Source organism: Hyla sarda, chromosome 9 (genome assembly GCF_029499605.1).
Source record: "Hyla sarda isolate aHylSar1 chromosome 9, aHylSar1.hap1, whole genome shotgun sequence".
In the NCBI taxonomy this organism is placed as follows: Eukaryota; Metazoa; Chordata; class Amphibia; order Anura; family Hylidae; genus Hyla; species Hyla sarda.
Window position 1 is genome coordinate 66,234,993 of NC_079197.1, and position 16,994 is coordinate 66,251,986.

At 45.0% G+C, this 16,994-nt stretch overlaps 1 protein-coding gene across 4 annotated transcripts in view; it reads right to left on the reverse strand.

Moving 5' to 3' along the window:
* The window catches only part of CENPI (centromere protein I), a 466,748-nt gene that overhangs the window by 314,839 nt on the left and 134,915 nt on the right, over positions 1-16,994 (reverse strand). For all 4 annotated transcript variants that reach the window (XM_056540598.1, XM_056540599.1, XM_056540596.1 and 1 more), the window contains one exon: positions 11,189-11,326. In XM_056540598.1, the coding sequence (XP_056396573.1) occupies positions 11,189-11,326 (138 nt within the window). The remainder of the gene's footprint in view (positions 1-11,188; positions 11,327-16,994) is intronic.

Genomic DNA, 16,994 nt, shown 5'->3' on the forward strand with positions numbered 1-16,994 from the left:
TCTTTAGGAGGGTAGTTAAGGGCTGAGTATATAAGGGAGAGGGTTCCAGTACGCAATGAAGAGTATAGGGCGGCGGACTCAAAAAAGGAATTTTCCACTACCCCAGAGGCATTGGTCAGGGAGTGCCAGAATGAAAAAACCTGTGAGACCCTAAACAACTCCTCCGGGGGAGGGCTATATCTATCTATGAACAAAGACTGGGTAATCAATTGTTTACGTATAAGGAAATGGTGAAGCAAATAGAATTTCTGAAACAACCACCAAGAAAAATCCGACCTCTGTAGAACAGGAGGAAAGAGTGGATTACCAAGTAGAGGAGTGACAGGAGAGACAGGGGATTGAAGTTTAAGCTTGAAACGGACAGACCGCCAAAGAAGAAGAGAATAAAGTTAGAGAATAGCCGAGGAAGGCACACAAGAAGAAGAGACTGAAGAAGTAGACCACATGAGAGACTGCAGCGTGTAAGGTGAGAGCAAGTCATTCTCTAAGGCCACCCAACGAGGGAAAGAGGAGGGAGCATTACATAAAAGAAGCTGAGCTAGGCGTGCAGAGGTATAATAATGTACAAAGTTGGGTACAGACAGGCCACCTAGTCTCTTATGATAGAACATAATAGTACAAGGAATCCTAGGTTTAAGACCTCGCCAGATGAACTCAAATACATCTCGTTGAAGTTTCCTGAGGTCTGCCATTCGTATAGGGATAGGCAAAGATCTGAAAAGATAGAGAAGTTTGGGGAGTACCACCATCTTTACAGAATGGATACGCCCAAGCCACGAGATATGTGGGAGATTCCACCTGACCAGGTCCTCCCTGATAGACTTATAGAGAGGAATGTAGTTAAGTTTATAGAGATTTGTAAGGGTAGATGGGAGAGAGATACCTAGATATGGGAGGAAAGAGGAGGAGGGAGCAAGGTGGAAACTATTAGATATGAAATCACGTACCTGAGGAGGTGTATTACAGAAAAGGATCTCCGACTTGGATCTGTTTATCACCAGGCCCGAAACTTTAGAAAAGTGGTCAAGTAGTGGAAATAAATTCGGAAGGGAAACTAGAGGGTTGGGCAGTGTGAGTAACAAATCATCTGCGAATAAAGTAGTCTTATATTGTGACGAGCCAATAGAGGCTCCAGTAATGTCCGGGTGAGAATGGATAAGACTCGCCAGGGGCTCCATAACCAGAGCAAAAAGAGCTGGAGAAAGGGGACACCCCTGGCGAGTACCCCGCAAAATAGGTATTGGGGAAGGGGTAGGAGACGGGAGTTTAAGGTATGCTACAGGGTTGGCATATAGGGTATGAATGGCTTTCACAAAGGGACCAGAAAAGCCCATTGCAGACAGAACCCCGAACAGGTACGGCCAAGAAACGGTGTTGAAAGCCTTCTCTATATCAAGGCCTAGTAAGGCTAAAAGGAGTTTTAGTAACTGAGGCCCATTGAATTATAGACAGTACTTTCCGTATGTTGTCGGGGTCCTGTCTGCCCGGGATGAAGCCTACCTGATCATTGTGTATGAGGCTAGGCAATAGGCTATTTAGGCGCCGAGCTAATATGGAGGTTAACAATTTAGCATCAAAATAAATAAGCGAAATGGGCCTATAATTAGAGGGAACTAGAGGGTCTTTATTAGGCTTGGGAATAACCACTATAGATGCTTGTAGGAATTCCGGGGGCATAGGGGAACCGGAGAACAATTTGTTACAGTAAGTCACAATATGCGGAAACAATAGGGGAGCAAATTTTTTGTAATACAGAGCAGAGAGGCCATCAGGGCCTGGTGTCTTTCCCAATTTCAAGTTGGAGATCGCTGCATCCACCTCCTCAGCTGTGATAGGAGAGTTAAGAGAGTCCCTAGTAGAAGAAGTAAGTGTTGGAAGAGAAGCAGAAGATAAAAACGAGGAGACAGCAGAAGTAGAGGAGGAATCAGGACATGTCCCATATAGAGATGAGTAGAAAGAATGAAAAACAGTAGATGCGGGATGGGTCCGAGGAATGCACCCCAGGTCTCAGCTGTATCCTATGTACCTTATTGATCCTCTGTCTATTTCGCAGCATAGAGGCCAAAAGGCGGTCAGGCTTATTGGCCCATTTATAATAAGTAGCCTGCGTCCAGCGTAAAGCCTTCTCTATACGTTCTGAAAGGACTGCATCTAATTGTAGTTTAGTGGTACGTAATGCCTGCAATAAATATAGAGAGGGATTAACCTGGTGTGCAGTTGCTAATTGAGCCATTTTGTTTTCAAGCATAGTCTGAGCTTTCAATCTATCACGCTTCAAACGGGAGGCAAGAGAAATGATCTTACCCCTAATATAGGCCTTATGTGCCATCGAGACCCATCCAGCATCAGTAGAAGAAGAAGAGTTTAAAAGGTCGGATTCAAGTTGGGTGCGAACATGAGGTCTACAGAGTAAAGACTTGTTTAGTCTCCAAGAGAAGGGTGTAGAACAACGAGTACCAATGCTGAAATCAGATAAGACCAAATCATGGTCTGACCAGACACAATGTACATGACGTGCATACAGTAGGTGTGCAAGAGTGGAAGAGTTGGTCAAAATCCAGTTAATGCGCGTATATAGTCCATGGGAAGGGGAATAATAGGTGTACCCTCTTTGTTGCAAGTTATGCTCCCTCCAGGTATCGACCAATTCAAGGTCAGCAAAGGTTTGAGTCAGCAACCGCTGCTGAGCTCCTGTACGGCGCAGAGAGGAGGTATTGGACCTGTCCAGTACCCCATTGAAGACCATTTAGAAGTCCCCACTCCATATTAAATAGTTATACGTGAGAGACTGCAGCATGGTCGCCAGTGTGACAAAAAATGCAAGGAGATCATCATTGGGGGCATACGAATTTACAAGACACTAATTGTATTCGTACGGGTGAATGAGAAGGAATTCTTTAGCATAACCACCACACCCCTAGTCTTTGTCTGATATGAAGCAGTATAAACCCGGGAGTAGTTATTATGCAAGAGTTTCGGGAAAGCTGTTGGGGTGAAGTGAGATTCCTGGAGGTTAATGACATCAGGATCAAGATTAACCCCTTCAGGACCAAGCCCACTTTGGCCTTAAGGACCGGAGCGTTTTTTGCACATCTGACCACTGTCACTTTAAACATTAATAACTCTGGGATGCTTTTAGTTATCATTCTGATTTCGAGATTGTTTTTTCGTGACATATTCTACTTTAACATAGTGGTAAATTTTTGTCGATACTTGCATCATTTCTTGGTGAAAAATCTGTAAATTTGATGAAAAATTTGAACATTTTGCATTTTTCTAACTTTGAAGCTTTCTGCTTGTAAGGAAAATGGATATTACGAATAATTATTTTTTTTTTGGTTCACATATACAATATGTCTACTTTATGTCTGCATCATAAAATTGATGAGTTTTTACTTTTGGAAGACACCAGAGGGCTTCAAAGTTCAGCAGCAATTTTCTGATTTTTCACAAAATTTTCAAACTCGATATTTTTCAGGGACCAGTTCAGGTTTGAAGTGGATTTGAAGGGTCTTCATCTTAGAAATATCCCACAAATGACCCCATTATAAAAACTACACCCCCGAAAGTATTCAAAATGACATTCAGTCAGCGTTTTAACCCATTAGGTGTTTCACAGGAATAGCAGCAAAGTGAAGGAGAAAATTCACAATCTTAATTTTTTACACTCACATGTTCTTGTAGACCCAATTTTTGAATATTTACAAGGGGTAAAAGGAGAAAATTTTTACTTTTATTTGTAGCCCAATTTCTCTCGAGTAAGGACATACGTCAAATGTCTATGTAAAGTGTTCGGCGGGCACAGTAGAGGGCTCAGAATGGAAGGAGCGACAAGGGGATTTTGGAGAGTACGTTTCTCTGAAATGGTTTTTGGGGGGCATGTTGCATTTAGGAAGCCCTTATGGTGCCAGAACAGCAAAAAAAAAAAAAACACATGGCATACCATTTTGGAAACTAGACCCCTCGGGGAATGTAACCTGGGATAAAGTGAGCCTTTATACCCCACAGGTGTTTGACGACTTTTGCTAATTTAAAAAAATAATAATTTTTACCTAAAATGCTTGTTTTCCCAAAAATTTGACATTTTTAAAAAGCGTAATAGCAGAAAATACCCCTAAAAATTTGAAGTCCAATTTCTCCCGATTCAGAAAACATGCCATATGGGGGTGAAAAGTGCTCTGCTGGCGCACTACAGGTCTCAGAAGAGAAGGAGTCACATTTGGCTTTTTGAAAGCAAATTTTGCTCTGGGGGCATGCCGCATTTAGGAAGCCCTATGGTGCCAGGACAGCAAAAAAAAAAAACCCACATGGCATACCATTTTGGAAACTAGACCCCTCGGGGAACGTAACAAGGGGTTAAGTGAACCTTTATACCCCACAGGTGTTTCACGACTTTTGCATATGTAAAAAAAAAAAAAAAATGTACCGTATTTATCAGCGTATAACACGTATAAAAATTTTTAGCCTAAAGTCTAAGTGCGTGTTATACGCCGATACACCCCCAGGAAAGGCAGGGGGAGAGAGGCCGTCGCTGCCCGCTTCTCTCCCCCTGCCTTTCCTGGGGTCTAGAGCCCTGCTGCTGGACCTTCTCTCCCCCTGGCTATCGCTGCACGGCGCATGACGTCAGTGCGCCACGCCGTGCATAGCAGCGATGCAGGGGACGCACACCGGAGGCCTGCAGAAGCGCGGACTCGACCCCGGCAACAGGTAATTATGCCACCGGGGATGGGGGAGGCAACGGGACAGCGGCGCCGGCAATGGGTGCCGCTGCCCCTTCTCTCCCCCTGGCTATCGGCGCCGGCAATGGGGCACCATCACCGATAGTCAGGGGGACAGAACGGGCAGCGGCGCCGATAGCCAGGGGGAGAGAAGGGCCAGCAGCAGGGCTCTAGACCCCAGGAAAGGCAGGGGGAGAGAAGCGAGCAGCGACTGCTTCTCTTCCCCTGCCTTTCCTGGGGGTGTATCGGGGTATACACGCGCACCCTCATTTTACCATGAATATTTGGGTAAAAAACTTTTTTTACCCAAATATCCTTGGTAAAATGAGGGTGCGTGTTATAGGCCGGTTCGTGGTATACCCCAATAAATACGGTAAAAAAATATATAATAATTTTTACCTAAAATGCTTGTTTTCCCAAAAATTTAACATTTTTAAAAAGGGTAAAAGCAGAAAATACCCCCCAAAATTTGTAACACAATTTCTCCCGAGTACGGCAATACCCCATATGAGACCCTAAACTGTTGCCTTGAAATACGACAGGGCTCCAAAGTGAGAGCGCCATGCGCATTTGAGGCCTAAATTAGGGACTTGCATAGGGGTGATTCCCAAACAGGGTGCCTCCAGCTGTTGCAAAACTCCCAGCATGCCTGGACAGTCAGTGGCTGTCTGACAATACTGGGAGTTGTTGTTTTGCAACAGCTGGAGGCTCCGTTTTGGAAACAGTGGCGTACCAGACGCTTTAATTTTTATTGGGGAGGGGAGGGTGGCTGTGTAGGGGTATTTGCAGCCAGATACTTTCTGTAAACCTCCGCCCATGTGAGTGTACCCTGTACATTCACATTTGGGGGGGGGGGTGCTTGGTGCTCCTGGCCTTTGGGTATATGACAGGTAGTCTTTTTTAGGTATTTCCTATTTTATGTCTGTTGTATTGCATTGCTGCTTCCTATGTTACCTCAATGTATGTTAGATATTATATCTATTGTTACGATATTATAAACATGCAGCTACGCCAGCCTTATATTATGTATACTCTTGACTGAATACCTACATTACCCATACCAGGTCCACTGGCACCTGTTGTCTCCTGCGTAAGGTCATCCTCTGCCTTTTTCTAACTTTTTAAAACTGTTTTTTATTGTCTAATAAAGATTGTTATACTTTTTGAAATAATATTAGTATTGTGGGTCTCTTTGTTTTTGGCTATATATTGGTACCCCCGGGACCTACATACGGCACGTATTGTTTTGCCGTTTTTGTTGTTTGGCTAAATTAAAACTACAACTCCCAGCATGCGCTGACAGACTGTACATGCTGAGAGTTTTAGTTTTGCAACAGCTGTAGGCACACTGGTTATGTATCACTGAGTTTGTGACCTAACTCAGTGTTTTACAACCAGTGTGCCTCCAGCTGTTGCAAAACTACAACTCCCAGCATGTACGGTGCATGGTGTACATTGACTGCTGAGAGTTTGAGTTTGCAACAGCTGGAGGCACACCGGTCGTGAAACACTGAGTTAGGTAAAAAAAAAAAAAACTCTGAGTTTCACAACCAATGTGCCTTAAGCTGTTGCAAAACTACAACTCTCAGCAGTCACCGACAGCCAACGGGCATGCTGGGAGTTGTAGTTCTGCAACCAGCAGATGCACCACTACAACTTCCAGCATGCACTTTAGCTGTTTGTGCAAGCTGGGAGTTGTAGTTATACAACAGCTGAAGGTACACTTTTCCATAGAAAAAATGTGCCTCCAGCTGTTGCAGAACCATAAGTCCCAGCATGCCCATAAGGGAATGCTGGGAACTGTGGTGGTCTGCCTCCTGCTGTTGCATAACTACAGCTCCCAGAATGCCCTTTTTGCATGCTGGGTGCTGTTGCTAAGCAACAGCAGGAGGCTGTCACTCACCTCCTGCTGCCGCCGGCACACAGGTCAGTCCCTCGTCATCGCCGCCGCTGCTCCTGGGGCCCCGATCCCAACATTGACGCCGGGGATCGGGGTCCACATCCCGCACCTGCTCACGTCCTCTGGAAGAGGGGCGGAGCGGGTGGCGGGAGTGACATCCGCAACAGGCACCCTGATTGGTTGGCCGGCCGACGAATCAGGGCGACCATGAGGTGGCACCAGTGCCACCTCACCCCTGCAGGCTATGGCTGTTCGATCAGCCAGTAATTCCGGGTCACCGGGTCACTGGAGACCCGATTGACCCGGAATCGCCGCAGATTGCAGGACTGAATTGTCCAACGATCTGCGGCCATCGCCGACATGGGGGGGCATAATGACCCCCCTGGGCGATATGCCGGGATGCCTGCTGAACGATTTCAGCAGGCATCCGGCTCCGGTCCCCAACCGGCTAGCGGTGGGGGCCGGAATTCCCACGGGCGTATGGATACGCCCTCGGTCCTTAAGGACTCGGAATGCAGGGCGTATCCATACGCCCTATGTCCTGAAGAGGTTAAGGTAATCTATAAACTCCTTCCTCCTCTTTATAGGGGAATTGAATCCCCTCACATTATGAGAGAACGCGAGGAGGGGGGAGCGAACGCTGGGAAGTACATGCATTGACCAAGACAGACAACAGTAGATGGTCGATTGGACAGACTAGGACTGGGAAGGGAGAAACATGAGGTGAAGCGCTCCATGTGAACTGGGACGAGAACAAGGGAAATAAACTGGGGGAACCAGACAGACAATCACAGTACCAGGAGATGATTTACAGCAATTGGACAACATTAGTCTGCAGTCTCATCATCGCCAGTAACCCAGGATACAGGGCAGCAAGATAGTCCACCCCCACCGATACCCCCTGGGGAGGGGCATCGCCACAGATACGGAAAACAGTGAGATATGCAACAGGCTAGTACCAGGTAAATTAGACAATGGAGAATAGAAGGAATGCCAGAAATTAGCTTCAGATTATGGAGAACAGAGAAGAAAGTTGTTACTAAAGGGAGGGGACCAATAGGGGACGTTTGAGTTATAAGAAAGAGAACTATAAAGGAGGTAGAGAATAGAAAAAGACAATTAGCCAGAACAGTAGGCAATATGGACACTTACATACTGCCTAAGTACTGTAGATAAACAAAGTTATCAGTGAACCGACCCAGAAATAATACATTAATCCACAGCATATAGGTGGTCAGTCAAAACAAAGCTTGCGTGGGACCGGACAGTCCAGAGTCCACCTAAACCAGCAGAACCTGAAATAAACAAAGGTTAGGCATAGACCTCAATAGTAGAGGGATGAGGAGAGATATCAAATAGAACAAAGTTCATCCAGGCTTGTGTGATTGGGTCCGGTGGCGTTTGTGGGGTACTTCAGCTCTCTGCCATAGCCTCTTAAGAGTCTGAGAACGGGCAGGTAAAGTAGCATGTTCGTCATATGGAATGTCCTCACGGTGCAGGATCTCCATAGCTTCCGAGGGAGTATGAACAACATAGAAGCGAGCAATGAAAAGGGGAATCCCCAATGGTATTTGATTTGGGCCTTTTGAAGCGCCAAGGTAACGGGTCTCATGTGCCTCCTTCTTTCTAGAGTCGAAGGTGCTAGGTCCGCATACAAATGAACCGAGGGTGGCATGTCAGGTAGCGGAGAAACATTGCGGGCAGCTTGCAGAATCTTGTCCCGCATTTCAGGATAGTGCATACGTGGATCACAATTGGATCCTTTTTAAGTGAACTATATATTAAAAGTAAAATTTTAGTGTTTTTCGGTGAATTTAGTGCATACGTAGAACTACATCCCTTGGTACATCAGGGTTTTTGGGGCGGCCAAGTGCTCTGTGGATCCTATCCATATGTAAATAGTCTGTTTGAGGTAATAGCGCAGCAAACAGGTTCATAATAGTAGTGCTTAAGTCAGTAACCGTTTCCGGTAGACCTCGAATGCGAACATTAGCCCGCCTGGATCTATTTTCAAGATCCTCGATTTTAAGTTCCAGCAAGTCTAACTTGTCAGTATGGTCGGAGAGGAGACCTCTATCAGCCTCAATAGCTTCCGCCAAATCATCTGCCCTCAGCTCCATATTGGAGACCCTGCTACCCAGTTCGCCCACCTGTTTGGAGAGGTCAGCCACAGCCTTAGATAGTTCCGCCTTGAACATCATGTGAATGGATCGGTACAATTCAGCCGGGTTCTTAGGATCCGCTGGAAGTACAGGAGCTGGCGTCTCATCCGCTATGTCTTCCTCCTCAGGGACTGCAGGGCTGGAAGCGCGCGAAGGAGTCGGCGCCATGTTGGATTTCTGGCCGGACCGAAATATCTAAGGTATAGTTTGTGAAAGAGATTTATGTGAACCTCCTGCCCGGTTCTTCTCCATCTCCACAGATTCAGCCCATCCGTAGCGCTCGCGATGCCGCTGTGGAGCTGAAAATTCAGCGCTTATTATAGCTAAATCTCGGCAGGTGGCGTGGACCTCACAGGGAACACGTCCTTCCTAGCGAGCCGCGCGCATGCGCCCCCGCTGTTTTTACTGTTATGTAATGTCATGACCCTTTGACCCGGTAGTGATTACCTCAGGGCCTTATATAAACATTGTCTATGTCTGAAATCATTATGCCTGACGAAGAGTCCTGCTCGGACTCAAAACTTTGTTGCACCTAATAAATTTGACTGTCCCTGAATCCAGCAAGTGTGGTTTAGGCTGTCACTCCTTTGAGGAGAAGCGCCTGTTAAAGTCCTGTTTTCCGGATCTATATCCACTTGATGCCTATTATGTATTCTGGGGGCACAGGGACGACGTGTACCGTGGGGGCACAGGGACGACGTGTACCGTGGGGGCACAGGGACGACGTGTACCGTGGGGGCACAGGGACGACGTGTACCGTGGGGGCACAGGGACGACGTGTACCGTGGGGGCACAGGGACGACGTGTACCGTGGGGGCACAGGGACGACGTGTACCGTGGGGGCACAGGGACGACGTGTACCGTGGGGGCACAGCGACGACGTGTACCGTGGGGGCACAGCGGCGACGTGTACCCTGGGGGCACAGCGGCGACGTGTATTCTGGGGGCACAGCGGCGACGTGTATTCTGGGGGCACAGCGGCGACGTGTATTCTGGGGGCACAGCGGCGACGTGTATTCTGGGGGCACAGCGGCGACGTGTATTCTGGGGGCACAGCGACGACTTGTATTCTGGGGGCACAGCGACGACGTGTATTCTGGGGGCACAGCGGCATCGTGTATTCTGGGGGCACAGCGGCATCGTGTATTCTGGGGCACAGCGGCATTGTGTATTCTGGGGGCACAGCGGCATCGTGTATTCTGGGGGCACAGCGGCATCGTGTATTCTGGGGGCACAGCGGCATTTTTAGGGGCAAAAAGTGTGGCAGTAATATATCAGGGACATACTGTGTGGCAGAAATATGCCAGGGGTACAGTGTGTGGCAGGAGCTGTGGAGCTTCGCAGGCCAACTTAACACATCGGACCACCCAAAATTGGATTGCAGATGGTCGTATGTGTGTCTGAACACCACCGCATTACTTCACATACTGTGATCAGTATTGATCACGCCATCTGAAGGGTTAATGGCGGACAAGAGCGGGATCACTGATGTCCACCATTATCCACGAGGTCTCAGCTGCTGATAACTGTAGCCGGCTGGTTCTGAACACAGTGTCAGGCAACGTGGTGATTGCGGAACCGCACAGCATACATATATTTCGCTGTGCACTAAGTGCCAGTGCACCGTGTGCCTGCATGCCGCAAGTCCTCCAAGGGTAACTGCAGAATATTGAATATGTGTTTTCTGTATGTTTTGTATTTGAGTTTTAGACCTTGTAATATACTAAATGCTCAACTTCTGATGGTTTTAACTTAGCAGCTATGCATACAGTAATATGCAGGTAAACAACACACACAAGCACAATGACAGATAACATAGGCAAATTGTGTAGTCCTTCAGTCTTGCGTGATGAGCATGTGTAACAGACATACACACCACTGGCAGAGCACACCGCTTACTTTTCTGTCTGCTCTTCCCACCCCTGGCAACACCTCTTGTTAGAGTGAAGCTGGGATGTATATTTATAAAGGGGAAGGTGCTATTGAGCTGGAAAAGCATCTCTCAAAAAGCTGTAGACAACCTCCATTGCTAAGAAAATAAAATTTTCATATTCTCAGGAACGGAGCAACATATTTTTTCTAAGTAAAGTGCGTATCAATGGTGTATTCACACGTACAGCATCCTGCACATATTTGATGCGCAGGATTTGAAGCTGCAGATTTCAATGTAATCTAAATGATTAAACGTAGCATAAACTCAAATAAGCATCAACATCAAATATGTGCAGCATACTGTATGCGTGAACACACAAACATAATCACTCACACTATTAACTATTGACAGGGTTACACACCTGTTTGGATTACACTAACCCAGGGACATTACTAGAGAACACATACTTTTCTTGGTACATACATTTCCATTTAACAAATAAAAAATTATAGTTACAACTGAATTCTACACTTACCCTTTTGACAGATCTAGATGCAAGATTCTTACTTTCTTCTGTATACAGCCTATAATCTTTTACAGGATCCCCCAAGTTAAATCTTATCATAGATTTCAACTCCGAAGTAAACAGCAAGTTAGAATCCTTGAAGTACATCTGCAAAAAGGCAATAGAGATAGTTCTGGTTAGAACTAGGCGGGGTGTACTCCCATTTTATATATGTAAAATGCCCATTTGATATCATTTGAAATAATGATCTCTATACAAAATAATATACTGTAAATGATGTCTGAACTAACCTACTTCTGTGACTAAGCTTAATATTAAATAACATCAGGGCCACCATCAGGGGGGTACAACCCATACACCCGGAGCTTGAGGGGTACCCGGTCGACCCGATCTTTTTTTTTTTTTTTAGCTCGTCAGTGAGTGACTGTGGCCTGCCCCTGTACACTGCTCGCTGACTGATTGACTGACAACATAGTCAGTCAATCAGTCAGAATCCTTTGAAAAGGCAGCAGGCCCCCTCACACACTGGGCTGGCCCTACCTGGGGACCAGATTTGCCCAGTCACTAAACTGGTACTTATATCTACCTGGGGGACTTAATGGAGGAGGTGCACGCAGTGAGTGACGTCAACGCAAGCGCTGCACCGGGATGTAGACATCCTGCGCGGCGCGTGCAATGACGTCACTTATAGCGTGCACCTCCGCCAGCAAGTCCCCCAGGCAGATGTAAGTAGCGCAGGCCGAGTGAGTGAGAGTGTGTGTGTGTGTGATGTAAGTAGCGCAGGCCGAGTGTGTGCACTTTGGGGGGTGCTTCCTAATGTGGGGAATTTATGCTGCGCTACACCTAATGTGGGGAATTTAGGCTACGCTACCTAATGTGGGGAATTTATGCTACACTACCTAATGTGGGGATATTATGCTACACTACCTAAGGTGGGGATATTATGCTACACTACCAAATGTGGGGAATTTATGCTACACTACCTAATGTGGGGAATTTATGCTACACTACCTTATGTGGGGAAAATATGCTACGCTACACCTACTGTGGGGAATTTATACTACACTACCTAATTTGGGGAATTTATGCTACGCTACCTAATGTGGGGAATTTATGCTACCTAATGTGGGGGAACTGGTGCCCACCTAATGCAGATTAATGTGAGTTTCAGCGCAATGTTATGGCATAGTACTTTTTTGGGGGGGGCAGGCACATTCTTTGCACAGCGGCTGTCTGTGTTTGCCCCTGGGGCCAGGCATAGGCTGCATCCCTCTATATAGGGGTGCAGCTCCATCCCCTGAAAGAAATCTCTCCCCCTGCCAGGCTGGTCCATCCCACCCCCTCCCCCTATTGCTGCTTTCAAAAGAAAAAGTGCAGTTCACACAGCGCTTCTTTCATCACTGTTCCTGCCGGGCCGCACTGTGTGGGCCATTAAGACGCACACAGCATTCAATATGGAGTGACAGGAAGGAGCCAGCAGCTTCATCCTCTCACTCCAGCCCCGGCTTCCTGTGTGGCAGCGGCTTATCAAGAGGCTGTCTGCAAAGGAAGCAGAGAGAAGAGGAGCGACAGCAGCTGCAGGAGGACGAAGGAAAGGGGAGTGATTTTTTTTCATGCTAAGAGGGGATAATATACGATGGCGGAAATATGAGGGGGATAATATTCAATGGAGGGCAATGTGAGGGGCATAATATACTATGGGGTAATGTAAAGAGAATAATATACTATGGGCTAATGTGAGGGGCATAATAACCTATGGGGGCATTGTTTGGGCCTGCTAATCTATAGGGACAATGTTGGGACCTAATATTAAACAGCTGCATAGAGGGATCTAATACTATATGGGGCAGTATGGGGGTTTGTATAGAGGTGAGGAGTTTGCTGTAGCGAGAAGCCTAAAATGTTTGTCTGGCAGATTCGGTGAAGACGAGTTATGATCGGGAGAAATCTTCATGATGAGCCAGGACATGTAGATAAAAGTGAACGACTCTGATCAGAGAACATGCTCCTGTGAGTATAACTATAATGACTTATATGGTCTGCAGCACCTGTGTACAGCTCAAATCTACCTCTATATAGGGGTTATTGATCTTTTGTATAGTGGTTTTTATTCAGTAACAATATATCAGTATTAGTCAGTGGTCATGGTGTGGCGGAATTATATGTCCCTTGTATTGTGGTGGTGTTTGTGATACTGGTCTGCGTATAGTGGCTTTTATTTACTTACAGTATGGTGGTATTATTTAGTCCCTTTAGAACTAATATGGAGTGGTGATATTTTATCTTTTTAAGCCTGATACAGAGATAAAATCCAGTGTGTGCCACAGTGAGGGGAGGAATGGTGAAGGGGGGGCATGATGGCAGCCCTGAATAACATACAAATATATCATTGATTTCTGACATTACGTCATTGATATTCTTTACATAATTTCATTAATATTATTGTCTGTTTTTATTACTCTTTAATGTTGTTCAATTGTAACCAATAAATACATATTTTTATAATAACTGCGTAATTTTATTATATCGGGCCCAGATATGGTGAATTGCATTGTTTGTATATTTTTGGCAATTCATAATGGTCATAATATTTAATATTTTTGTTGACCATAATTAACCCCTTAAGGACCTACAGGTACGTCCTTGGTCCTGCTCCCGTGATATAACGCGGGGTTACACAGTAACCCCGCATCATATCACGGCGGGCCCAGCGTCATAGTGAAGCCGGGACCCGCCGCTAATAGCACGCAGCGCCATTAACCCTTTAGCCGCGCGCTCAGAGCTGACCACGCGGCTAAAAGTGAAAGTAAAAACTGCCGGTTAACTCAGTGGGTTGTTCGGGATAGCCGATTTTTTTTTCCGTTTCACCGTAGATTTTTGGGCAAAATGACTGACTTCATTACAAAGTAGAATTGGTGGCGCAAAAAATAAGCAATCATATGGATTTTTAGGTGCAAAATTTAAAGAGTTATGATTTTTTAAAGGCAAGGAGCAAAAAACGAAAATGCAAAAACGGAAAAAACCCCGGTCCTTAAGGGGTTAATAATTCATAATTTGTAGATGAGTTATTAACCCAACAATACGATATACATATATTTTTTGTATATGGAGCGATGTCAAACATGTGTTACACATCACTAGTGGTACTGTATAGTATTATTGACCTTAGATATGGACATGTGATAGCTGGTGGGAAATCATTATGACTATTAGTATTTCTATATCCATTATGAGAAGCACTATATGTAAAAGAATTATATTATGTAATATGTTCCAGGTATATTGGGAGATCATTCGATGCTATACTATATCATGCTATACTATACTTGGTTGCATATAGATATATGGACTAACTAACGTGTATTACAGATTATGTTATGGCATATGGAAATCAACAGATTATACTATGTGAAGCGCAGCTGTTATTTTATTGGATATTATGTGACGTGTTCTTAATGAGATTATGATATAGTATATTGAATGGTTATTGGGTACGTTATAAATTACATGATGCACCTTAAGATATAGTAAAGCTATTTGATGCGCTCCAGTTAGACTATGTGATGCGCTTCAAATAACCATAACATGTGATGTGATCCTAATAATGGGATAATGATCTGGTGTATTGAATAGATATCTATTAGGTATATTACAGATTAGGTCATGTATTTTATGGATATAGCTAAGCTATATGATGCGTTCCAGCTAAATCATGTGATGCACAGGATCGGGACTGTGAGATGTGTTTACATCATTTGAGTAGCTCTTATTTAGCAATTTTGATTACGTGCTCCATTGAAGTAATGTTGTGCGCAAGCACCGTTGTAATCTTTTACACATGCGCTGGTGTATTAGTTAGAGGCGGATGTTGGCGCCCGGCGCGCATATATACGTATGAGGCATATGATGCGCCTCATACTTGCGGGCACATGTGCATTGGACCAAGAACGTCCCACAGTGTGCACTGGAAACAATGACTGGGGGCGGAAATGCCTACCACACGCCGTCCTTGTGCTGCCATTGGGGATGTACCGGACACTCCAAGGTATTTGCCTAATTAGGTTTGTGTGTATATAGACACATGATTGGGCCATAGCAATAGGTCCCCAGACCAGAGGATAGGTGTAGCACCAACTATATAAAGAGGCATTTTAGGGGCCTAAGACTACATATGGGGGTAAAAACCTGGCATAACTACTATATGGGAACCCAAAGCAGGCAATATTAATGTGTGGGGCAATAAACAATGTGAATTTGTAAAGAAGTGGGTATTGTACTGAAGAATGGAGTGTTTGTTTGCCTGGTTCTGTGGAGACAAGTCTTGGACGGGAGAAATCTTTATGTCTGTCTAGGGCAGATAGTGAAGACTGAAAAGTAAACAACTTCAATAAGAGAAGAAGTCATCTGTGAAATCAGGGGTCTGGGGATAGGATATGGAGTAAAGAAAAGCATATGAATTATTCTATATTCATTAAATAATCTCTAATATGGGGGTAACATTTTTGGGAATGCGCTCTCAATGGATGTACAAAAAGGGTTGGGAACCACTGCTCTGTGTCTTTTACAGAAAATTCCTCAGATAGTTACAAAGTTTATAAGGTGTAAAAAAAAAAACCCCAAAAAAACTGAGAATAGACAAGAGAACATCAAGTTTAACCTATAACCCTACTGTGTTGATCCAGAGAAAGGCAAAAACTCTCTATGAGGCTGATGCCAATTGCAAAAAATTCCTTCCAGAATCTAATATTGCAATCAAAATTAATCCATGGATCAAAATTCTATACCTATAAATCTAGTACCCATATATGGTCTGACTAGTTATATGAAGAGAGGCAAAACTATGTTCTTCTCATAAACTTATGCCTCTCTTGATCCCCTTACTCAGTTTAGTGTTATGTGCAAATATTGAAATTCTAAAGTTGCATTGATACCCACTCTCTGAATTTCTATAATTGAACCAGTTGCCAATGCAGTTCCATATATCCTCCCTTAGCCGCAGCATTTTAATTTTATGTACTGTATTAACCTTTTGTGTGGCACAGTATGAAATACCTTAAAACAGTGCTAAGTGCTTTTTTTGTGTGGCCAGAATATTTACTGGCTGACAGAGTCCACTGTCATTAGAGAACACTGTTGCAATTAAGTGATTTACTTTGTCTGCAGTAATGCGCTGGTAGGTGGTAAATATCAACTTAACATCCACAAGAATGACGGGAGCAAACATTGCCCTGACATAATATTGCTAAGAGAATCACACTGCCTCCACCAGAGTGCCTCCTCTTCCTCCTTCCAAAAGTACAACCTAGTGCCATCCCTTCTGTAATTAAAGAATTACTGTCATTAAAACAACTTTAGAGACTTCTGGATCCAACGAGAGAATGTGAGGAACATAGAGACTGATCTCCTGCACAATCTGGTACACATATGTGCCCCTTAAGGCACTATATTAGCGCTCTTGGCCCACCAGAATATCCTGACCATCCGTGGAGTGGAACCGTGCAAGGGCGAGGCTTCGCAGAGCTGCTCAGTGCCACATCACATCTCTGCTCCCACCGGAGACCCCTGCTGTTCAGGGGTACTGCAGCCGTTGCAGACACATGGGAGGAGAGGAACCTGAGCACTCACTCTCTACCTAGTGCAGATGACACTAAGCTCTGTAAAGCGGTAAACACTATAGAGGACAGTGCACTGTTACAAATGGATCTGGATAGGTTGGAGGTTTGGGCTGGGAAGTGGTAGATGAGGTTCAACACTGATAAATGTAAGGTAATGCAAATGGGGAAGAAAAATCCGGGCTGGGATTATGGATTAAATG